Genomic DNA, 26,388 nt, shown 5'->3' on the forward strand with positions numbered 1-26,388 from the left:
ATCGTCCAAGCGTGACGCGGCGGATCATATAGATATCGAGGCTCATGATCATCATCATGCAAAGTGACTGTGGCTGTTCAGATTAACACACTATACACTACTCTCACTATATCTGTGTGAGTATCAGTGATACTGCTCAAGTGTTTGATAAGAATTTAAAGTAGTTTTAAAATTAATTAAATTTAGTTAGTCATTTTTTTAAATATATCTACATAATTTTAGTTTGTTTTGTTTCAATTAATCTTCTTTTTTTAATATGTCTATATAGTTTTTATTAATTTAATTTCAGTTTTAGTAATTTTTATATTTTCTGTTTTATTTTCCTTTTGGTTTAAAGTATTTTTAAAAAATGTCTATATAGTTGTATTCATTATTATTTTCATTTTGTTTTTAATTTTTAGTTTAAATTTCAATATTTAAAAAAATGTCTATATAGTTTTTATTTATTTTTATTTCAGTTTTAGGTCTTTTTTATTTTTTATTTTAATTTTAGTTAAAGTTAATTCGTTTTTTTTACTACATAGACAGTTTTTATTTATTTTTATTTTAGTTTGTTATTTTTATATATTTTTTTTGTTTTCCATTTTGATTTAATTTTCTAAATATGTCTATGGTATTTATTCATTTCATTTTTTAAATTTATTTATTTATTTTTATTTAATTAAAATAATTTAATTTTGATTGAAGTTTAAATCCATTTTTATTCGTTTAAAAAAAATCTTTGTAGTTTTTCTTCATTTTTATTTCAGTTGTTTTAGTACATAAAATTAAACTAAATGAAAATTTAAAAATGTTGCCTCTGCAACTATAGCTGAAATAAAGTAAGTAGTTATTAGTTTTTCTATTTCAAGTTTATGGTTTTAGTTAACTATAATAACCCTGTACTTTATACTGTACACCCATATTTATGCATAAATACTTTTCTGTTGAAATGTGCATTATTAAACAGATGATTTTGATTGGATAAGTCGTGCTTTATTTCATTGTAAAACTAAATGAATGCAGCGAGTCGTTATATTGCATGACAGCCTATGGTTAATCAACTAGATACTTTTATTTATTATTACTTCTATTAAATGCACCGTATTGAGCATTAGCATCTTATATTTCTGTTACTCCTGAATCACTGTAATGCACTTTGATTTATATACTTTGATTTATTGACCTATTTGATCAGACTGCCAAGAGTTATATTGAATCTGAATGCAAAGTTACTGTATTTCAGAGATAATAACCAGATGCCGCTTACAATTCATGACACGACAGAAATGTAAACGTTAAAAAAAAGAGAAAAAAAGCCCGATGATCACATTTGAGACTCATGATTTTCTGAAAGTCCGACAGGGATTTAGACGAGTCTGTGCACCGATAATTCACAATCAAACGCTCATAAGTGCAGATCCGGTGATGAATGGTGTTCCTGCAGTGAATCCGGTTTCATCACGTCTGACTCTGAACACAGAAAATGATTGATAAAAGCACATGAAAGCACTGGTATCTGTGGGGAATTAATGACAGAGAAGACTTCTTTAAATAAACCGAGAGGTTCATCCATCCTGAGGCTGGGCTTCATCTCTCACGCCGTGTCTTCAGTCCTCTAATGAAACGCAAGAGTAATCCGAGTTCACATCTTCCCTTTGAAACTAAATGAAGTGAATACAGTAATGCAGGAAAAACCCTGACGTCTGGAGCTTCTTTGTGTGGGTTTCTGACAAAATGATGGGTTAACATTCTGAAAACAAAGAAATCAAGACAGCCATAAAATGTTTCATTTACAGTTGTAATATAAAAAGAGAAAAAAGTCCTTATGAAATCAAAATTGAAGGATGAATACACTAAAAGAAAAAAACCTGTTAAATTTACAGGAAAACCCTGGCAGCTGTGGTTACCAGAGTTTTCCTTTTAAAAATACGGTAGCAACGTTTTAGGTTTTACAACTTTTAACCGTAAATAATTTTACAGCAATTAACCGTATTTCATTATCTGACATAATGTTAATATACTGACCTTTTGAAGTATTAATATCTGGGTTTTTTCCATTGTAAATCACTGACAGCCAACAATCACAGCAGTGATGAGAGTCATATGGTCAACCAAAGCTCATCATAAGCAGCTCTTCCACAAGAAAGTTAATACTAAAATACAGAAGCTGCACAGTGTCATTCACACAAACATTAAACACCATCATGGTAACTTGTTGAAATTTAAAAAATGCAATAAGCATCAATTTAACAACATTAAATGTAACATAAAACCCTAATGTACATAACTGATTAGAAAGAAAACTAAGAAAATTATGAAGAAACAGTTATTTAAAAACAAAATAAATCAAATGTGAAGTGTCACGCAGGGAATTGTGGGAATGTCAATTTACATTTTTTCACTGTAAATTATACAATGACTTGTTCTTTTTCACTTCCAAAAACTGTAAATTTAACGGTATTTTACAGTAAAATTAAATTAAATGTACCATTATCTATATCACAGTTATTTACCGTATATAGTAAGGAAACTTTCTGTTAACCAATTAACAGTTTTTCACTGTAGCATTTTTACAGTGTTTTACCGTTAAAATCACGATCATTTTTTACAATGTATGTCTGCCTTACTGTTATCTATAAGCAAAATTCGCATTTAGATGATATAACTGTCGTAGTCTCTCACTTCCGCCATGAATCAATGATTTGATGACATCACTCTGCACTTCAGCTCCTCATCAGATTTTCTGTCCAATCAAATGCTCTCTAATCTGAAGCTCCGCCCCCTACATTATAAACACTGAAGCTGCGGCTGAAGTCGGTCGCTCGTTCACACACATACTGTTTTCTACATCTATAGGGGAAAGAGAACAATTCAGAGAGTGTAAATCTGCTTTCCATTGGGGCGAGTGAAGTCTGGTTTCACGTTAGTGTCACATGACCCGCTGGAGAACAGAAAACGTATCGGACACATTTGAATTCTGCACAGAATGATATTTTAAAGCGATATGGAGGAGATTAGGAGAAAACTGCGGCTTTATCGAACTCAACGGCTCTGAGCTGTGACATAAACCACACGCCATTGGCTATTTTTTTTTAAAGGGGAGGAGCTTCTCGATATGCCCCGCCCCCCTCTTCCTGTTTCAGTGGAAATTGTCAACAGTTGAATAATGCTGCACGTTTCAAGGCACTTCAGTGGGACTTTAAATACTTGATTTGTTTTATTCACAGTGAAATATGACAATATTAATATTTCTTATTTTGTATTTAGTCATTTTTATTTTGTGAAATAATAATAATAAATTATTATTATTATTATTCTCATTGAACTATAAAATCACAATTTGGCCATATTGTTCAAACCCGGAAATTTGTTCAAATCCTATTTTAAATCGTAATTGCAATTTATATCAGCATTTTTATACAATACATTTTTTTCAACCATAAATATTACTATTGTAATGTAAAATAATATTTAATTTTTCTGTAAGATATTGCAATAGTAATATTTCTTATTTTGTATTTAAATTTTTTCATTTAATAATTATTATAATAATACTTATTATTATTATTATTTAGTCATATTGATATATAAAATCACAATTTTTGCCAAATTGTGGAATCTGGAATTTTTTTTAATCACTTTTTAAATCTGTCACTATTTTTGTCAGCCATAAATATTAGTATTGTAACATTACAGTTATGTGAAATATTAATATTTATTGTTTGTATTTATTTGGTATTTTTATATTTTTATTTAACGATAATAATAATAATAATAATAATCAGAATTTTAATCAGAAAATTCGCAATTCGATTTCCCCCCCCCCAAAATCATGTAGATACTGGTATAAATCGTTTAATAAAGTTCCACAGCATATATTACCATAATTATTTGGACTTATTGTACCATGGTGAGTACCAATGGCGTTGTTTCAAATACGTTGGATGGACTACCATGTTAACACCATGTTACATGAATATGGTAATCAGAAGTATTGAATTAGCATCTGTACCTCCACAAAGTGCAGGGTAAAAGAAAATGAAATGACTTTGACACGAATGATTCTTCAATGATTCAATGATTCAGACGCAGTGTTATCGCCCATAAAACAGATGAGAAAATCCCACCCGAGTGTGTTAGTGATTCACATTTACATTTTCAAAGAATGTCAAAATCAAATTTTCTAATATTCTGTGTGAAATCTCCTCTTTAATCCAAACATCGTTCTGGTAGAGCGGCCAGTTGGCATGACAACGTTTTATTATCTTTCTGTGAGTTATGCAACATGAATTCTCAAAGTGCAATTCCTCAACAAAAAAAAAGAGAGAGAGTTAGTAAATGAGTGTTTCATTTGGCCGTAACGCTGGGCTCTGCTTCATGATTCTGTCAGCTCTAAAAGCTTCGTGTTCCTGAAACCCTGCGGCTTCAGTTCAGCATTTACACACATCCACTGCTTAAAGTGTGTTAGATAACGCTGCTAATAAAGAACCAGGACTGAATCACACGCTTTACACACTCTAAAAACACATATTGGGTTGTTTCAACCCAAATTTGGGTCAAATATGGACAAACCCAGCCGTTTAACCCAATGTTTGGTCCATATTTAACCCAAAATTGGGTTAAAACAACCCATGTTTTTTTTAGAGTGTAGGATGTATTTCAACGCTTGTTTTTTGCATCAAACACCTCTAGTTCTTAAGTTTGAATAATAATATCTGTGTCCTCCGAACTATAATTCAGTCTCATTGTATTTTGTGATCAGATCTCTTTTGATCGAGAACCTTAATATTTCAAGATGAACAATAACTGGACTGACATACATACATCATTTGTTTATCAAATATGATCTTCAGGCTTTTGAGGAAGGTTTATTTGTTCATCTCTCAATCATCACTGTATTGCGTTGACAGATATTGATATTTATATGCACTTTATGTAAGTATCTGCTATACTATTATAAAGACCTCATTGATTTACATTACAAGCGTCCATATAATTATATATATTATGAATATTAATATAATCCTCTATATGAGCCATTAAAGCCAACAAAAACAATCAGTTTGAATGCATTTAAGGTTTAATGAATTGTTCCTTTAAAACACATTTTCTGACTATTATTTCCCATGTCAGGCTTTACAGGGTTGATCTAGATATCTGGCATCTTAGTTTCTTTCTAGGTTTGTTCTCTTTAAACTTTGAAACGATGTGCATTATGAAAAGCTGTTTAATGCACTGAATAAACTCTACAAATGAAACGATATTGTTTTATAAGAGCGGAAGCATTTCCGTCCAGTGAGAGGAGGTTTGTCCGCTGTCCTTGGTGCTGAACTGAAGACCTGAGGACGATCCACACACACACACACACATCCGGTCGATCTGATGCATCCACACATCAGCTGTTACAGGGATGGAGGGAGAGGAGAGAGATGAAATCAGTGTTTCTTCATTAAGACGAAGCCTGCACGTGAACAGCAGCGCTGCATTGAAGAGCTGCTGGAATGTAATGTAGACGCTGCAGTGCACTCTGGGTAAAGGCTCGAGGCGTGAGTCACGTATGGAAATCATGTGGTCTCTGAAGAGGCGCCTGGTTTTGTGAATGAAACTCCTCGCCAGACGAATGCTGACTGAAGCGTTTCTGAGATATATTGGGGGGGGGGGAGGGGGGGGAGGGGGGAGGGGGGAGGGGGGGGGGGGGGAGAACATTCCCCTGTGTTCATTTGGGGAACGTTCTGTGTTTGCTGGGTATACACACATTTAAGATTAAACGCTCTCAAACACTCACTCACACATAGACACACACACATAGACTCACATACACGTGTGTGTTTATATATATATATCTGTATGTGTGAGTCTTTGTGTGTGTGTGAGAGAGAGAGAGAGAATGTGTGAGAGAGATAGAGAGTGTGTGAGAGAGAGAGAGAGATGGAGAGAGAGTGTGTGTGTGTGTGTGAGAGAGAGAGAGAGAGAGACAGAGTGTGTGTGTGTGTGTGTGAGAGAGAGAGACAGTGTGTGTGTGAGAGAGAGAGAGAGAGAGAGACAGAGTGTGTGTGTGAGAGAGAGTTTGAGTTTTTCACAACAACTTTATTTGACCCACAGAACTTCATTTCATAAATGTTACATTTACATTATAAATAATCACTTGGGTTGGGTTCTCCACACCCAACCACTTATTCCAATACTAAAGCAAAAAACAACATTCCATCCACAACTGTGCAAATAGCTTCATTATATCCCCACCTTTGCAAAAAGCCTTCATAATCATTAACCAACTTATAAAACTTAAAATCAATCAGAACCCGACTTTTCACCAAATTTTTAAAAACCATCTCAACTTTTTGCCCTACTAAACCTTCTAACTTCTTTTTCCTTGAGATATAAATAGCTTTTTTAGCTTGTCCAATCAAGAAGTTTAGCAACTGACATTTACTTCTTTGTGCCGCTCTATAACATGGGCCGAGAATAAAGCTTTGAGTGGAGAAGTTTTCACCAAAACTTAAAAACATTAATTTAAGTATACTAAACAAATTGTTCAACCTTAAACATTCTAAAAAGCAGTGAAAAATCGTTTCCCTTATTTTACAGAAAGGGCATTCATCAGACACATTAGAATTAATCGTATTCACAAAAGCATTTACAGCAACTGTGCCGTGCAATATTTTCCACTGAAGATCACCTGTGGACTTTTCTAACGGTGATTTATACAGAATTCTCCATACAGGTTTTACATCATCTTCCAACCCCAGTTTTTGTCTCCACACTGTATCCTTTCGTTCCTTAAGAATTGTTTTATTTAACACCTTTACACAGCATTTATATAACACTTTACTTTGGACCTCTTGAAAGTTCAGATTCTCCAGACTTTCCAATTCCAAAAAGCATCCATTTAAGCCCTTTAAATCAGGAGTAATTAAAATGACTGGAAATGGATCTAAAATAATAGAAGCCACTCTACCCTTATAATAATCTTTCAATAAAAATTTTTCTTCTACTGTCAACCTTTGCATTAATAAATCTAACATTTTTCCAACCTGTCGTACAGACTGAACTCTCAAATGAGAGGCCACAGCTTGAGAATTGCTTAGCTCAGGACCACCAATGTCCATTAAATTATGCAATTTTAATGTTTTGGATGAACACAATATTTGAGATAGTCCTGGTGTGACTTCACAAGCCACATCCAACCTCGCTCCATGAACAAGAGGTTCCTCGAGCAGCCAGTACAGAGATGTTGTGTCTTGCCTCTGTTTTCTAAAAAGTTGCCAGACATTAAAAAGTCCTTTGTAGAATTGAATCGACGTGTTAAACTGTAGTTTGCTGAAGTCTGTTAAAAAGAGTCCAGAGTTCAAGTTCAATCCACTCACTTGATTAAAGATAATATCGGCTACTTTCCTCCAGACCAACTCCACTGGTCCCGTCAAGTATCTCTGTATAAACAACAGTCGAAAGGCCGCTCTTCTGCTGGCCAGATGTATGAGTCCTTGTCCGCCCTTCTCCGTGGGCAGAAACAGTACGCTCTGGGCTATCCAGTGAAAGCCATTCCAGAAAAAGTCTACTATAATGGCTTGTAATTTAGCCAAAAGCCCAACGGGAGGATCAATACAAGTCAAACGGTGCCATAACATTGATGCAACCAAATTATTAATAACTATAACTCTCCCCCTGAATGACATCTTCGGCAAAAGCCACTTCCATTTTTCAAATGTTCCTTTTACTTTTTCTAAAATACCTTCCCAATTTTTTTGTAATACAGATTCATTCCCAAGATAGACTCCCAGATATCTTATGCCATCACTTTTCCAGGACAGGCCTCCTGGTAATTTAGGAGGATCTCCCTCCCACTCACCACACATCAATGCCTCACTTTTTGACCAATTTACTTTGGCTGAAGAAATAATGCCAAATTCATCAATAATTTCTTTTAATACCATTATGTCATTTTGATCATTAATCATAACAATAATGTCATCAGCATAAGCTGATAGCTTCACTTTTTCACCTGAGTGTGGTATAGACCATCCTTCAATACTATTTCTAATTTTTACCAGCAAAGGTTCAATAGCCAAGGCATAAAGCATTCCTGATAATGCACATCCCTGTCTGATCCCTCTTTTTACTTTAAAAGGTGCACACAAACCTCCATTTATTTTCAGCACACTCTCAATGTCCTGGTATAAAACCCTGATCATAGCAATAAAACCTGAGCTGAACCCAAACTCCTCCAGTGTACGCCAGAGATAGCCGTGCTCAACCCGATCAAACGCCTTTTCCTGATCTATTGAAATCAGACCAGTGTTTAAACTCAATAACCTAGAGACTTCCAAAATATCTCGAATTAAAAATATGTTATCAAAGATGGACCTATTAGGCACACAGTATGTTTGATCATGATGAATGACCCTACCAACTACCTCCCTCAGTCTTATTGCCAAAACCTTAGATAAAATTTTTAAATCAGTGCACAGAAGTGAAACGGGTCGCCAATTCTTTATATCTTTTAAATCTCCCTTCTTTGGCAGCAGAGTTATGACTGCCCTTCTGCAGCTCAACGGTAGCAAGCCATCAGCCAGACTCTCATTGAGGACTGCAAGCAAATCATCCCCCATTACTGACCAAAACATCTTATAAAAGTCGATGGGGAGACCATCCATTCCAGGTGCCCTGCCACATTCCATGCTCTGCAGTGCAATCTGCAATTCTCCTGTGGAAATGGGCTTCTGAAGTTCAACATTAACTTCATTTGGCACTTTCGGCAACCCTGTATGAAACGAATTGACTGGCTCATCCACTTCTGGGCTCTCACTCCTATACAATTCTGAATAAAAAGACACCGCCCTTTTTCTAATTTCCTTAGGCTCTGTTATGTCTATTCCAGTTGTTGAGTATAGCGAGTGAATAAAACGACTTTGACCATTCTTTTTTTCTAGACCAAAGAAGAACTTAGTCGGGCCATCCATCTGCTCAATACTCTGAAATCGAGAGCGGACCAACGCACCCTGTGCTTTAACGCCTAACAGCTCATCTAAAATCTTCTTTTTGGATTTGAGGAGCTCAGTATGCCCTCGATTTCCTGTGGACGCTGCTGAGTTTTGCAGTTCCACAATTTCGATCTCTAGGTTTCTCATTGACCGGGAAATTTCCCTAGAAACATTGAGTGTGTACTGCCGGCACAGTTGCTGTATTTCCACTTTACCATAATCCCACCACTGTCGTAAAGATCTATATTCATGCTTCTTCAACCCAAACTGTTTCCAAAAATATGTAAACGTCTCAATAAAAGCCTTATCTTGTAACAATAAGACATTAAAGTGCCAATAAGCACTCTTGGGTTTTATATTTGCTATATAAATACTACATTCTACTAAACAGTGATCAGAAAAACTTACAGGTAAAATCACACATTTCTTTATAACATTGAAATGATGTTTAAAACAATAAAATCTATCCAGTCTAGCCAAAGTAATAAAATTCTCTCTTGCTTGTGCCCATGTATATTGTCTTTCATTCTTATGCAAGACTTTCCAAATATCATACAGATCATTTTCAACAATGAGTTTCACAATTTCATGCTGGGATGCAATATGAGGCTCTTTATGGTTCCTATCTACTTTATGATCTTCTGTACAATTAAAGTCTCCTCCCATAAACATATACTCTTCTTGTTCAAAGCTAGAAAGAGCATCATTCACTTTTTTTATAAAATAAACCCTCTCAGGACCACAAACAGGAGCATAAATGTTTACAAAAACTAAAACAAACTTTTCAAATTTTGCTCTGACTTTCAATAGTCGCCCTTCAACAATGTGTTCAACCTCATATGATAAAGGTTTTATGTGCTTTTGAAAAAGAACAGCTACACCACCACTAGATGAACTTTTATGACTTAAAATAACTTCTCCATCCCATTCCATTTTCCAGTCACTCTCATTTTTAGCATCACTATGGGTTTCTTGAACCAACATCACATCATATTTCTTTTGTCTTATTAATTCATAAAGCTTTGTTCTCTTCCCACTTTCTCGTGCACCATTTATATTGAGTGTGCCCAGTCTTAGCGTACTCATAAGTGAATGAATGTAAACCAAAAAAGGGCAAAACAACCAAAAAAACAACACAAGAAGAATAAAAAAATCATTCTGCTTCAAATTCATCACTCAATATATTCAATTTCAGCTTTTGCACAATCTTTTTCAATCTGTAAATTTCTTGATCGGTTAAATTATTTGCACCCTTCTCTTTCATTGACATTCTAGCTGAATTAATAAACAGCTCTCGATCTGGGAAATAATCTTCCACTCTCACTCCTTTCATTCCTTTAGTTGTTTGAAGGAATATTCTAATTTTCTCAAGTGTATAGTCACTTCTAGCAGATCTTTTTTGAGAGACTGAACTCGCAGACCCTGAAGAATCATCTCCACTTTCTGAGGCAGACTGAGGCTCGTCAATATTGCTCGTATCTGATTCCATCTGAATCCCAGAATTTTCAACATCTTTTCCTGAATTTTCATCTCCCGTTTCTTTCCTAACTCTCTTCCCATTGCCTTTTTTCTTCAATTTCCGTTTTATTGCAGGTGTTTTAAAAACACTTTCATCCTCTATCACTTCCATGTCTTCCTCACCTTCTATTGCAACTAAATTAGAAACAGTTACCTCACACTCTTTCATGATACTGCTTGCTTTTCTAGCATCATTCACAACATCCTCCAACTTTTCCTTGTCCATTTCTCCATTATTACTTCCATCTCCCCTCTCCGTGTTACTCCTTGATCCTTCGGGTTCTGGCTGTCTCTGCTCTTCACTTCTTCCTACATTTGTCTGCTCCTTTTTCCTATTCTCGTTCAGAGGCACTACCGAATCATCCTTCTCAGGACAAGCACGAATTATATGTCCCTCCTGTCCACAACCAAAGCACTTCATACTTTCTGACGTTGCATAAATCACATACTCATAGTTATCCACCTTAAATTTCATGGCCAAACTTAGCTCTTCATTTTCATTTTTTAGAATCATGTGTGTCTGTCTTCTAAATGAAACAACATGTTTCAGCTGAGGTAGCTTGCAACCTAACGAAATCTTCCTGATTTTAGACACAATTTTACCATGTCTCATTAATTCCCTTTCAATCACGTCATCTCTGATAAATGGTGGTACATTAGACAGTGTAATCCTTTTTGCCGGCTGGACCAAAGGCATTACTGGGGTAAACGCACTGTTGACAACAATCCCTTTCACTACAACGTCATTGACTTTCTCTACACTACTCAAAAAAATCACTATAGCACTATTCATTCTGGCTGCAGACAAAATACTAGAGTATCCAACTACTTCAGCGACTGCAATAGTGCAATCCTCAACAGAACAACGCTCCGCGGGGATAACTTTAATGCCATGTTTCCGCGTCAAATTATCCAAACTTTGAGACGCTGCCATATCGGCCAGCGTCTCTTACTCAACAATATTCTTGTCAAATAAAAGATTTACACAAACAAGCCGCAAAAAAGACAGAAAAAGATAGAAAAACTCACTCATTCAACAGCGTTCTCTTCCACTCACGCGCGTCGCGCGCTAACTCCGCCCACTCACTCACAACATCCGCTCAGAGAGAGAGAGAGAGAGAGAGAGAGAGAGAGAGAGAGTGTGTGTGTGTGTGAGAGAGAGAGAGAGAGACAGAGTGTGTGTGTGTGTGTGTGAGAGAGAGAGTGTGTGTGTGTGTGAGAGAGAGAGAGAGATGGAGAGAGAGTGTGTGTGTGTGTGAGAGAGAGAGAGAGAGACAGAGTGTGTGTGTGTGTGTGTGAGAGAGAGAGACAGTGTGTGTGTGAGAGAGAGAGAGAGAGAGAGAGACAGAGATTTTTTTTTGCAACCATAAAATAACGTTTCCAGAACACAGTATCTGTGTATATGTATACAACATTTATTTTATTATTTTTATATTAATAATAATTTTCTATTTAACCAATTATAATGTTATTTACTACAAGTGTTACATGTGTTATTGCATTCATGTTTTACTTTAAACACTTGAATTCCTCTATAAAGCAAAGTTGAGTATGTAAATGATTTTTCTCTGGTTCAGTGTCGGGAAAAATAAAGTCGAACCCCAGCTAAATCATTTTAAAAGTGTGTTTGGATTTGGCACATCTTCTGTCTTAGCAAAAACACACTCTCTGCATCAACATCTGCTTATCGCCTCAATCTTAAATGTGTTTTTAAGGCCAAAATGACGTGCTTCCCCCTTTAGGATCTGCATTAGACATCGACACTGCTATTAACACATAAAGAGGATGATGATGATGATGATGATGTTTTATCAGCCTGCTGCTTTAAGCTGTCAGTGCTGATGTTGTGCTGGTCAGGATCATTCCCCTCTGCGGCAGACCACAGAAAGGCAGAGAGAAAGGAGGAGGATAAGCCCTGTTTCCTCCAGCACTCTCCTCCTGTCAGCGGGAACGCTTCAGACTGTCAGATCTGCGCATCTCCTGCACATGTGTCATAACCCTTTCCCCGTTTCAGAACACGGTGGCCATCGCTTCCATACATTTCCCGCTGGCTTTCCCCCAGTCTGAGGAGAACTCCACCTGTAAGCTGCAGCTGATCGTCTTCCGCAATGGAAAACTCTTCCCATGCACGGGGAATTCGTCAAATCTCGCGGACGATGGGAAGCGCAGAAGCGTTTCGACACCAGTTGCGTTCACCAAATTAGGTAATGCTGCATTTTTTTCATGCATTCGTTTTTTTAACCCGGCATATCCACACGTATGCATGCATTAGTTGTTTTAAATGACAAACGGCATTGCACTGGAGTATTTAGTCATATTTAGACATTAACGTCACATGCAATTATGAGAAAACATGCGCGTGCTTGCACGATGTTGCAACAGTTGCGTTGCATTATTACACTAATTGCGCAGGCAAATAACCTTATTCGAACTCATCTAATTTGTATTGCATCAATATTAGACAATAATGCACGTTCATTCCAGAGTGGAATATAACGCCTCAGACGTGCATGTGTGTGTGTGATTGCCAGCTTTCATATGCTTTGTGGATGCATCTCTGGAGCACTTAAGGACTTGAGACTTGACGCAATGTGTTGCTCTCCTAGATGGGTGTAGCCCCGGGAGCCCCGTGCAGCCGGTTACCGTCGCTCTCCGGCACTTCTCGTTGGGTGTAGACCCCACCGCCGCATACTGGGATTTTGACCTGCTTGATGGACACGGTGGCTGGCGCGCGGAAGGCTGTCAGATAACCGGCTCCGCGCACAACACGACCACCATCCACTGCGCGCACCACAACAACCTCGCCGTGCTCATGGTAAGAGTTTCGTGCTCGGAGTCAGTGGAGGAGTGTGTGTGTGTGGGGGGGAGTGCAGAGCCAATGAAACACGGCGAACATCCAAACACAAGTGTAAATATCATTTTTGCAAGGGCAAATGGTGTGAGGTATAGATATAGGTGCACGTGACCCTTACAGTGCGAAGGACACGAGGTGCAAACAATACTTCAATCTAATGTAGCTTCAAAGCAGCTTTATAGAAATGCATGTTGCATAGCAAATAATGCACATCCAAAATAACACTTTAGTCAAAAATTCTTAAAGAAATGTGTGCTGGATTGTTATTTCTATCAAGAAGCAAATACAATCAAACAAGAATGATCTAAAATGGCATCTTTACACTGCAAAGAAGCGTGTGTAGAAAATAATTTACTGTTTAATTCTACACAGTATACCATAAATGCATGACAACTGCACGTACGTTTTTAAATGTTAAAATATTAATCTAAACCTTGCAACTATGAAAGTACAAGTAAAGGCAGCTCTGATGCGTCATCATTTGACCCAGAAGTAAAGCAGCATCAGAGCCGCCTCAAGTGCATGTTTTATTCCTGCTTTTATGCAGCACTGGATGTGGAACAGAGCAGCTGAGTAAAGAATCAAACAAGATCCTCTGGATCAACTCAAATCAATTCTGAAAACAAAAAATGAGTTTCAGTCGCCAGTCGGGTTTTATTTGATTCTTAAAGGATTCGTGATGTATCCCATTTGGATTGCTTCCAATTATGCTAGAAATACCAATAGAAACCCGCGAGGATTTATTCGACTGTGGGGAAGGAGCGCAGAAAGCCCTTATACAACAAGTTTTCCTTAAAGGCACATCGCTGGATTTCCTGCTCGTGTGAAATGCATCATCAGCTTAGTGGTGACTGAAAGCTTTTACGTTTAAACCTGACCAGAGCCGAACCTGTACTAAGTGAGCTGTGTGTGTGGTTTGAGTAAATGAGTAATTAGTGAGTGTGTGTGTGTGTGTGAGGGCACTTGTTTGTTCGCCCCCTTCATTCTTCATGGCATCGCGACGCGTCGCTTTTACGCGCGGCTTCTTCATGACTCCGTCGATCTGCACTGGGACTCATGTTGGGAATATCACCGCGTGGAAGTGATTTAACGAGGATTTTTCCAGCGCAATGGCATCGGATCGTCCGTAGTGGCGCGAGCTCACAGACGCCGAATGTTCACCGAGGACTGGGACTCCATCGACTGGGAGGTCAGAACGATTTATCATTCGAATTATGACGTGAATGCTTCCGTTGTGAACGTTCGATCGAATTGTATTGGATTGTATTGTAATAAGTGCGATGCTCAGGGAAACAGCGAGTGATGATGATGATGATGATGCGCGAGAGAAACGAGAGGTGTGTGTGTGCGTGGAAAATCAAAGTCGATGTTTTGCATTAGACGACTTTAATCCGGATTTAATTGACTCGTGCGTGAAGATGAGATGCGATGTATTGGGTGTTTGTGTGTGTGTGAAGACCGAAGTGAAAGTGCAGCTGTTCTCGAGATGCTTTTAAACTTCACGCGTTAAAGAAGGGCTTTTGTTGCATTGCCATTCAGATGCTGTTTATTGTTTAGCTGTGCTGTGCGCTTGTGAAAGAAAGCGTGTGTGTGTGTGTGTGAGAGAGAGAGAGAGAGAGAGAGAGAGAGAGAGAGAGAGAGAGAGAGAGAGAGAGAGAGAGAGAGAGAGAGAGAGAGAGAGAGAGAGAGAGAGAGCTGATGCAGTCACCACACCCGCAGTCCGCAGTGTCTGAGAAAAAGAGGCTTTCAAACCGTTTGCGACACACATTTATATCCCGAGCTCTCTGTGAACGCGAGGATCTGGTGATCTGCGGTGTTTCTGGACCTGTTGCTCAGTTTCCTCACGCAGCTTTAGTTCTGCTGGAGATCACTGGTGTTCCAGAGCCAGTTCTCCACGAACACACTCAATCCTCTCATGCTAGAGGGATTTCATCTTGTTAAATGATAAAGATTTTTGTGCCTATTTTTGTACAGTTTATCTAAATCAGAGCCGGTCACTGCTGGTCAATTGCACTGATAGAATATTGGTGCTCTGATAATATGATCAAATCATTTGAATATGACCAAATATTACTCTTTTATCTCAATAAATACAGGTGATAATGGAAACTGTTTTTTTCCCAAAGGTTTCTGAAAAGAAACTGTTAGCTATAGGTATAAACATTAAGTTTGAACAATGCAAGAATTACCAGGTTTGGTTTGAATCAATTTTAGGAAAATAACACAGAAAGGTACAATGATACAATTTGGTCTGTTTTGTTGAGAATATGACAAAACTACGGATGATCTACAGTAAAAAAGCATCTGAGATTAAAGCAGTTCAGAAACCCATGATCTGATCTGGGATAAAGCCTTCAGTCGTGCATCATATCATGTCTTTATTTGACATTTGTTGTTCGCAACTTCCCAAATCTATTACAGTGACTTGCAGCCATGCTTGTTTCTGATCAGAGAAAATTAGATGATCTATCTTTCTTTCTTTCTTTCTTTCTTTCTTTCTTTCTTTCTTTCTTTCTTTCTTTCTTTCTTTCTTTCTTTCTTTCTTTCTTTCTTTCTTTCTTTCTTTCGCACAAGTATTCTGGAAAATTGTCTGTTTCGTATCGTAATTGGGTTTCTGAACCGGTTGCTTTAATCTCAGATTCATTTTTACTGTCGATCATTAGAAGTTTTGTTGTATTCTCCACAAAACAGAGCGAAACGTAATCGTATTCTTGTACCTTTTTGTGTTATTTTCATAAAACTGATTAAAATGAAATCTGGTAATTCTTGCATTGTTTAAACTTAAAGCTGCAGTCCATAGCTTTTTTTGGGGGTAAAAAATTATCCAAAATACATATTTGAGAAAATACATAACCAGCCAGTGTTCAAAACTCTCTGCTTGCCGTAGCTCGATTCACAGCGGTAAGCTTGTAATAATGTTTTTAACTCCAGCGGTACTGGTGGATTTCTCCGGGAGATTCGAGCATGTCTTTGCGTCATTAGGTCACATCTGTACACACACACACACATCTGCACACACACATCTGCACACACACATCTGTACACACACATCTGCACACACACATCTGCACACACACATCTGCACACACACATCTGCACACACACATCTGTACACACACATCTGTACACACACATCTGCACACACACATCTGCACACACACATCTGCACACACACATCTGCACACACACATCTGCACACACACACATCTGCACACACACACATCTGCACACACACACATCTGCACACACACATCTGCACACACACATCTGCACACACACATCTGTACACACACATCTGCACACACACACATCTGCACACACACACATCTGTACACACACATCTGCACACACACATCTGCACACACACATCTGCACACACACATCTGCACACACACATCTGCACACACACACATCTGCAAACACACACATCTGCACACACACATCTGCACACACACATCTGCACACACACATATCTGCACACAAACACATCTGCACACACACATCTGCACACACACACATCTGCACACACACATCTGCACACACACATCTGCACACACACATCTGCACACACACATCTGCACACATAAAGAAGAGTCTCGGCTAGTCGGCTGTGAGTGTGAGGATGCTGGAGGTGGAGATTTATAGCCTTTTCTCACAGCACTTGATATAATTAAACTTATCAATTTGATGGTGGATCCAGAAAGGTTCAAACGACGATCACCAGCGACAACAGACTCACCCGCTGTAACATGCAGAAGACTTGGTTCGGACTTCGGAGCGGCTACAGAAGAAGAAACTGCAACCGGACACATGCGAAAACAAGGATATCGGAAGGACATCACATGTAGTCACGCAATGCTGACGTTGTTAACATTAACAATTTGAGAACAAAGTATAATTTGCACGGTTTTGCGTGATATGATAAGCGATTTTTAGATTTAATCAGCGCGATTTACTGCAATGTCAGAACTAGGGCTGGGTATCGTAACAAAATGTTCGGTACCGATACCGATACCGATACCTTGACTTCGATACCGGTTCCTGAACGATACTTTTTTCGATACCAATTTTATGTAACCAGGTTTAACAATATAACATTACCTAATTTTTTTTTCAGTTTGTTGGACTTTTTTACACTCATATTTTGAGTATGTAAAAAAGCACCAATGCTAAAGTTTTCTATGTTTCCTAATCATTTAACAACATGTATTCTTTACTTCAATGAGCTCATTGTTTCTGCTTTAACTTAATGCATTAATTAACGATGAAACTGAATGAAAATTAATTGAAATGCATTACACTGTCACCTCTGATAACAGATCACTCTAAATTGTAATTTAGACATGCATTTTCTGTAAAGCTGCTTTGAAACGATATGTATTGTGAAAAATGCTATACAAATAAATGTGAATTAAATTAAATATAGGCTACTGGGGGGCGGGATATATACCTGCACGTGAAGCTTGCAGCAAAGCACTGGCAAAAGTAGCCTAATGATTATGGATGTGGAAACAATAGCAAGGAGATATTTTAATTGTTTATTAATGAACAAGTGTTTACTAATGGTGTGTTCACACCGAACGCGAATTTAATTATTTGTGCGAGTAGATTACATACATAGTCAATGCAAAGACGCGAATAGACGCATCATTCGCGCCGGGCGTCGCGAATGACGCGAATTGGGCGACGCGTTTGCCGCGAACGTCTTCCGCGCAAGTTGAAAAATTTGAACTCGAGCTAAAGATTCAACCGTCGAACTAGATGCGATAGACGCGTATTTGACGCTCTATTCGCGTTCGATGTGAACACCATTACTCTCAAGTGTATTTTGTGCGCTTCAGTGCCTAGATTTACCGTGTTGCCGGTCTTGGCAGCAATGATCTTGTCGAAAATATTGCATCGCGTGCATCTGGCATCGAGTCTGGCACATGACATAGGTACACTTTGGATCATTTCCACATATTTTCTATCTATCTGGGTTGGGACGCACGCTTACACACACACACACACACACACACACTGCAGCCTCACGTGCGACGAGCCGCGTCTCTGGGCAGCCGCGTAAACTAGTGTTTTTCCGCCACAGCCAATGCTGCATGCTTATTGTTTCACTGACGTTGACGAGATTAACCACTTAGGTACCGAAATGTGGTACCGAAAAACAAGACATGTTTCGATACTCGGTAGTATCGAGGCAATTCGGTCGGTACCTAAAAAGTACCGAACTCGGTACCCAGCCCTAGTCAGAACCAGAACAAAGGTGGATGTTACTCACTTGTTCAGACATTTTCCGGTGAAAATTATTATGTTGGTCATACTTCCAAAAAAGAATAATCTGTGATTGCGAACGCCAGTATCCACACCGGCGCAGTGACTGACAGCCTTACAGTCTCCTCAAACACTGTGTTCATCCGCGCTGTGCCGTGTCGAGGCACAACTCACGTAAAGTTGATAATTCCGCGAATGACTGCAATTGCAGATTTCGAACAGAGATGGCGACAAAGAGGAAAAACTGCAGACTGCAGCTTTAATGTTTACACCTATAGCAAACAGTTGATTTTCCATTATCACCTGTATGTATGGAGACAAAAGATGTAATATTTGCAACACGATCTCATGAAAGTGCGTATCTACACTCACCTAAAGGATTATTAGGAACACATACTAATACTGTGTTTGACCCCCTTTCGCCTTCAGAACTGCCTTAATTCTACGCGGCATTGATTCAACAAGGTGCTGATAGCATTCTTTAGAAATGTTGGCCCATATTGATAGGATAGCATCTTGCAGTTGATGGAGATTTGTGGGATGCACATCCAGGGCACGAAGCTCCCGTTCCACCACATCCCAAAGATGCTCTATTGGGTTGAGATCTGGTGCCTGTGGAGGCCATTTCAGTACAGTGATGTCATGTTTAAGAAACCAATTTTAAATGATTCGAGCTTTGTGACATGGTGCATTATCCTGCTGGAAGTAGCCATCAGAGGATGGGTACATGGTGGCCATAAAGGGATGGACATGGTCAGAAACAATGCTCAGGTAGGCCGTGGCATTTAAACGATGCCCAATTGGCACTAAGGGGCCTAAAGTGTGCCAATAAAACATCCCCCACACCATTACACCACCACCACCAGCCTGCACAGTGGTAACAAGGCATGATGGTTCCATGTTCTCATTCTGTTTACGCCAAATTCTGACTCTACCATCTGAATGTCTCAACAGAAATCGAGACTCATCAGACCAGGCAACATTTCTCCAGTCTTCAACTGTCCAATTTTGGTGAGCTCTTGCAAATTGTAGCCTCTTTTTCCTATTTGTAGTGGAGATGAGTGGTACCCGGTGGGGTCTTCTGCTGTTGTAGCCCATCCGCCTCAAGGTTGTGCGTGTTGTGGCTTCACAAATGCTTTGCTGCATACCTCGGTTGTAACGAGTGGTTATTTCAGTCAAAGTTGCTCTTCTATCAGCTTGAATCAGTCGGCCCATTCTCCTCTGACCTCTGGCATCAACAAGGCATTTTCGCCCACAGAACTGCCGCATACTGGATGTTTTTCCCTTTTCACACCATTCTTTGTAAACCCTAGAAATGGTTGTGCGTGAAAATCCCAGTAACTGAGCAGATTGTGAAATACTCAGACCGGCCCGTCTGGCACCAACAACCATGCCACGCTCAAAATGGCTTAAATCACCTTTCTTTCCCATTCTGACATTCAGTTTGGAGTTCAGGAGATTGTCTTGACCAGGACCACACCCCTAAATGCATTGAAGCAACTGCCATGTGATTGGTTGATTAGATAATTGTATTAATGAGAAATTCAACAGGTGTTCCTAATAATCCTTTAGGTAAGTGTATACCAAGAATTTAATTTCTCGTGCCATTTATACACCAAAAATGGTTTTCGTGTGCATATGCTACGCACTGTAAATATCGTGGGTAGGATAAGGGTGTGGAGTGTGTGCGTATTACACGCCAAAAAGTGCATATCATATGCATGCGAAAACCATTTTTGGCATATAAATGGCACGAGAAATTAAATTTGTGGTATAGATACACCCTTTCATGAGATCGGGCTGAATATTTGGTCATATTCAGATTATTTGATCATATTATCAGAGCATCAATATTCTACACTAAATGAGTAATAATCTGATTATTAAATATATATAGAGCTGGTTAATTGACAGTGCAGACTAAATCAAGAAATGAAGGAAGAGAATAGCAAGAAGTCCCATATCTGTGTATGATGTGGATATTTCAATCGCCCTGGAGTGTGTGGATGTCTTTATCAGCCTTGTGGACTTTATTCAGAAAATAATGTTTGCTATATAATGCTGATGCACATACAGCTCTGACATTTGGAAGGTAAATAATTGATAGAGGTCGTCATAAAGTCTTTGCGATGCAGCCATTTTGTGTGTCTGGTTGAAGGAGATGTAATCGAGGAGAACAGGTCTGGACTGTGCTGAGGACATGAAGGTTGTGTAATGCACATTCAGCGGTGTGTGTCCTTCACCTTGACATCATCGGTCACACACCTGCTCCAAGCAAACGCCCATCGATTCCACAATCCTACTTATTCATTGTGTTCTGCACGACAGAATAGGCAAGGATTTCAATCACAGCGTATTTATAGAAGCCAATGATGCCTCAACATTCAGCTGGAGTAAATGTGTTGACATGCAGTGTTTAGTGCAAAACCTGCTGGAATATAGAGCTGTGTAACAATGAAACCATAATGCAATGTTTACTGAAGGAAACTGTGCAAGAATATTTGCTTATCTACTAAAATAAAAAAAGAAAGATCGCTGTATAAGTCAATTTTATTTATATAGCGCTTTCGCATCACGTTGTTTCAAGCTTTACAGAAAAACATGTTAATGTTTATATCCAACGCTATCTCACGACCAATTAAGTGTGATAAAAAGGTGGCTAATTCGTGCGAATTCGTTTCGAACTCACTCGTAAGAATTCGTACAATTTGTCTAAACCCACGTGATGGGTAGGTTTAGGGGCGGGGTGGGGTCAAGGGGTTATGGGCGGGGTCAGGGTAGGTTTAGGGGTGGGGTCAGGGGTAGGGTTAGGGGCGGGGTGGGGTCAAGGGGTTATGGGCGGGGTCAGGGTAGGTTTAGGGGTGGGGTCAGGGGTAGGGTTAGGGGCGGGGTGGGGTCAAGGGGTTATGGGCGGGGTCAGGGTAGGTTTAGGGGCGGGGTCAGGGGTAGGGTTAGGGGCGGGGTGGGGTCAAGGGGTTATGGGCGGGGTCAGGGTGGGGTCAAGGGATTGTGGGCGGGGTCGGGGGTAGGTTTAGGGACGGGGTCAGGGTTATGGGCGGGCTCAGAGTGGGGTCAAGGGGTTATGGGCGGGGGTAGTTTTATGGGCGGGGTCAGAGGTAGGTCATTCTTATGAATTGGGCAACTCGTAAAATATGTACGACATAAAAAAATCGTACTAATTCGTATGAGTGAGGTCGTATGAATTTGTACGAATTAGCCACCTCGTAAAATTCGTATGAATTGCCGCAAGATCGGGTTGATATCTTATTATCTTCATGCCTAAGTTGCATTTTTAGATAAAATAGTTACATTTTGCCATGATTCGAACAATCAGCAGTTGAGATTTGTTAGAAATAGCTTTACGTGAATATACTGTATGTAAAGCTGAATATAAGTTATATATCTGGCTTCATTTATACAGCTAGGCGATGATAGTTACATTTCTCGACGATATAACAATCAGACAGGCAAGATTTCCTATAATTATTTATTCTTTACGTGATTATACTGTATATATGTAAATAAAGTTAGATATACTTATGTATCAATTTTGTACATATTGCTGGGTGATAATATAATATAGTTTACATTTTTAATACACAGGTGAAACTCGAAAAATGAGAATATGGTGCAAAAGTTCATTTATTTCAGTAATTCAACTTAAAAGGTGAAACTAATATATTATATAGACTCATTACATGCAAAGTGAGATATTTCAAGCCTTTATTTGTTATAATTTTGATGATTATGGCTTACAGCTTATGAAAACCTTTTCACAATATTCTCATTTTGAATTTGGGGAACATAAGCTGTACGCCATAATCATCAAAATAATTACAAATAAAGGCTTGAAATATCTCACTTTGCATGTAATGTATAGTATATTAGTTTCACCTTTTAAGTTGAATTACTGAAATAAATGAACTTTTGCACGATATTCAAATTTTTCGAGTTTCACCTGTAGTTTACAATATGGTAAAATTAGATATAAGTTATATCCAACTTTATATATACTGTAAAGCTGGGCGATAATAGTTCAATTGTTCGACAATATTATAATCAGTGGAGATTTGCTATGGTATATATTGCTTTAAGTGAATGTATGCTGATATAACTATAGTAGTTGTATAATTCATTATTCATTATTAATCTGTTATTTAGTGATTTTGAAGATTATGAAATGTATATGAGGACCTGAGAAGTTAGAAATGCCTTTATTTAGGTCTGTTTCTCTGTTAGCTTCGGGAATGAATGGTGTTTATCATCAGGACTTTAGATAATCAGCTTTTTTTCGACTGCTGAAACTCTGAGATCTATATTCCTCTGAGTCACGAGTGTTTTCTTTGCTGTGTGTGTAGAGAGAAAGTGAACTCGATGAACACACACTCACAGAAGTGTGTTTAGTTGATATATTGGTGCATTACATTAGCACAGCCCTGCATTACTGCAGCATTAGCATGCGTTTCAGGAGATCGGGACGGGACACTTCTCTCGGGACGTTATCTCGCTGAGCCACATTGACGAGGACTAAAGTACTTCAGCTGACGATATTTCGTTTTTCTGCGATGGTCTGTATATCCTGAGATATTAAAACATGCAGGTATAATCGCCAGATGACTTGAATAGCTCTATTTGTAAAGAATGCATCATTTTGGGGGGATTTTGTTGGGGAGTTCATTTGCATAGTAAATTGAAATTTATAATAATGAAATAGAATTATTGACTTTTTTATGGCAAAATCCAACAATTTAGGAAAAGCATCACTGGAAAAAAATATTCCTTGAAGACGTAAATGAAACCAAGATTATTAGAGTTTGTTTTACAAGAAATTAGTTTTTCTTCCTCAAAATGTCATGTTTAATAAATGTCACTTGCTGTTGTGGAAATTGTTTCTACACCAAGTTTTTTTCAGTGCGTTAGGTACTAAACTATTAACCGTAATATTAAATGTGGTAAAGCAATTTGTTTGGCAACTTTTTTTTTTTTTTTATATCATTTGAGATGATAAAAATGTTTGAAATAAATCCTGCTGCAAATGTAAAAATGTGGTGTTTTAAAAAAAGTAATTCTCTCTATTCAAGTTTTTATAGGCCACATTCCCACTGTTTTTGACCAATTCAAAATTACTATAAAATAATAATCATAATTTTATTGTGATTATTATTACAAATGAAAGATCGAGGAATAAAAATATTTTATTTTATTTTAAAATTACAATACTAATATTTCCATTATTTTTTTGGAACAATGTTTTCTCGTAGAAACAACAATATAGTGAATATTGGAGTAAAAATATTTTATTTTATTATAAAATTACAAAACTAATATTTCCATTATTTTTTTGGAACAATGTTTTCTCATAGAAACAATAATAGTGAATATTATTTATTACAATAGATAATTTTAATAATAATTTACAATACTAATATTTCCATTATTTTTTTTGGATAATTTAATAATGATCAATTATTATTTAACAATAATTTAATAATTTACAATACTAATATTTCCATAATTTTTTTGGATCAATGTTTTCTCGTAGAAACAATAATAGTGAATGTTAAAGTATAGCTGTGTCTCTTTTGAGGTTGTATTTATGGCTGCATACTTCATAGAGCTTCAGAAATGACAACAGCTCTCTCTCTCTCTCTCTCTCTCTCTCTCTCTCTCTCTCTCTCTCTCTCTCTCTCTCTCTCTCTCTCTCTCTCTCTCTCTCGGTCACTAACGCCCTGTTGACCTTCTCCAATCAGATCCGATCTTTCGACACGAGCGACATGCGGTTTCTTCACTGTAGCAAGTTTTGAGTTCTGAATATTACAGTTTCATACTTCTGTTTGATCTCAAAAGATCAAAGAATTGAATTTCTCAGTCTCATAGTTTAATATAATGCACAATATTTTTGAGAGGGAATTTAACACAGAAACGGCACATCGAAAGTTTTGAAATAGAAGACTGAAATAGTATATTTTCATGGGAAATGTCCTCCATGTTAAGCACAGGGTTTTAATCCTTAAATTCTCCACTTACTGCTTTATTAGTATGGCGGTGAAAGCTTGGTTCCGTCCAGCGCTGTGTTTATTGGTTTAATCTCGTATATTTCACTGTGGACAGCCGTTTGCTGATAAATTGTGTTTAAATGCTGATTGTTTTTGCTCTGAATAATCAGTTCCGACTAAACCGCCTCCCATTCATTTGATCCATCACTTATTCGCTGTCGTCAGCAGATCGATGGTGTTCGAGCACCTTTCTCCTGACAGAACCTGGATACGGATGTCTTCTCCTACAAATTACATTCCTTCAACCTTTTGTCATTCGAATGAGCGATGCGTCTCTCTGGGAATCTCACAGATGAACGTACTAGTCGCTTTAATGTACACTTGAGTTGCTTGTAGAACGCGTGAGAGACGGAAAGAAGGAGTTTATTCCTGTACTGACACAAACGTCACTGATTGGGTTTTTGAGGTATTTGTTGTGGATTTTTCTGATTTTTGTGATATTTGTGATGGTTTCAATGTTTAGATTCATTCTAGTGTGTCAGTTTAATGTTTAGAGGTTTTTTTTTTTTTTTTTTTTTTGAGTTTAGAGTCACTTTGATTGTCATTATACCTAAGGAGTCCTTTATTTATTTCTCTGTCTAATTCTTATCTTTTTCTTTTTTCTGTTTATTTATTTCTTCCCCTTGATACTTTCTGACACATCATAATGTTTAAGGTCAGTTTGAGTAGTTTGACTACCTAAAGATGCTTTTCTTTTTTTCCCAGATACTCTCTGGTGTGTCAGTTTAACGTTTAGGTCATTGAGTGTCATTGACTACCAAAAGAGTCCTTTTATTTATAATTTAATTTAATTTAATTTAATTTGATATATTTTCAGATACTTTCTGGTGTGTCAGTTTAACGTTTAGGTTTAGGGTCACGTTGAGTGTCATTTACTACCTTACGAGTCCTTTTATTTATTTCTGTTTTTTGTTCTTTTATTTTATTTTAGGTTTTCTTTTATTTATACTTTGTCACGTCAGTTTAATGTTTAGGGTCAATTTGAGCAAGTCATTAGTAGTTTGAAGACCTAAAGAGTTTATTTATTTAATTATGTTTTATTTTATTTTATTTAGCAGTAGGGGTAAATTGGGTCACTTTTAGTAAGAGGCCTTTTTCTTTATTTTATTTCCAGATACTTTCTGGTGTGTCAGTTTAACATTTATGGTCACTTTTGAGTAACCAGTTTGACTAAAGAGTCCTTTGTTTATATTTATTTTAATTTGTAGTTAAGCCATTTAATATGAGGGGAAATGTACAGTACAATCAGTTGATGATTATCCTAAATTGGTTCTGGCTGAGATAAGACCCCTACGTTAACTCTGCAATAATGACCTGCTGACTGCACGTTATCTCTTTAAATCAAACCAATGCTTTAAATGGACTGAATCAATGACAGTAAGGGAGTGAGTTTAGGCAGATGTCGCCATATATCACTTTTGTGGGTTTTCTCTATCAATAGAGCCCTCTTGCTCCTCTGATGGGATGTGAAATGTGTTTTGCTCAATGTGAACCACAGCCTCCAGAAACACATTTGACCTATTGACCTCTGAGCAGCTGACCTTTTGACCCTATTCTGTTAAAAAAAAAAAATTAAAAAGCGGTTCGGTCAGAACCGGTTCTAGGGTCCGTTTAATATGCCATACAGTATGTGCTTCTGCTTAAGTTTGCAATGACATCAAGTCATTTTTATTTGTGCAGAGTTTTTAACAATGCACAGACAAGAAGCTTTACAGAAATATGTTTAAAA

At 37.8% G+C, this 26,388-nt stretch overlaps 1 protein-coding gene across 1 annotated transcript in view; it reads left to right on the top strand.

The window, feature by feature from the left end:
• LOC130072194 (adhesion G protein-coupled receptor A3) overlaps nucleotides 1-26,388 on the top strand; it is a 221,027-nt gene that overhangs the window by 115,087 nt on the left and 79,552 nt on the right. The window contains exons 13-14 of the mRNA XM_056237207.1: nucleotides 12,496-12,685; nucleotides 13,088-13,296. Of these exons, the coding sequence (XP_056093182.1) occupies nucleotides 12,496-12,685; nucleotides 13,088-13,296 (399 nt within the window). The remainder of the gene's footprint in view (nucleotides 1-12,495; nucleotides 12,686-13,087; nucleotides 13,297-26,388) is intronic.

Source organism: Rhinichthys klamathensis, unplaced genomic scaffold (assembly GCF_029890125.1).
Source record: "Rhinichthys klamathensis goyatoka isolate OS25496 unplaced genomic scaffold, OSU_Roscu_1.1 h1tg000482l_1, whole genome shotgun sequence".
Classification (NCBI taxonomy): Eukaryota; Metazoa; Chordata; class Actinopteri; order Cypriniformes; family Leuciscidae; genus Rhinichthys; species Rhinichthys klamathensis.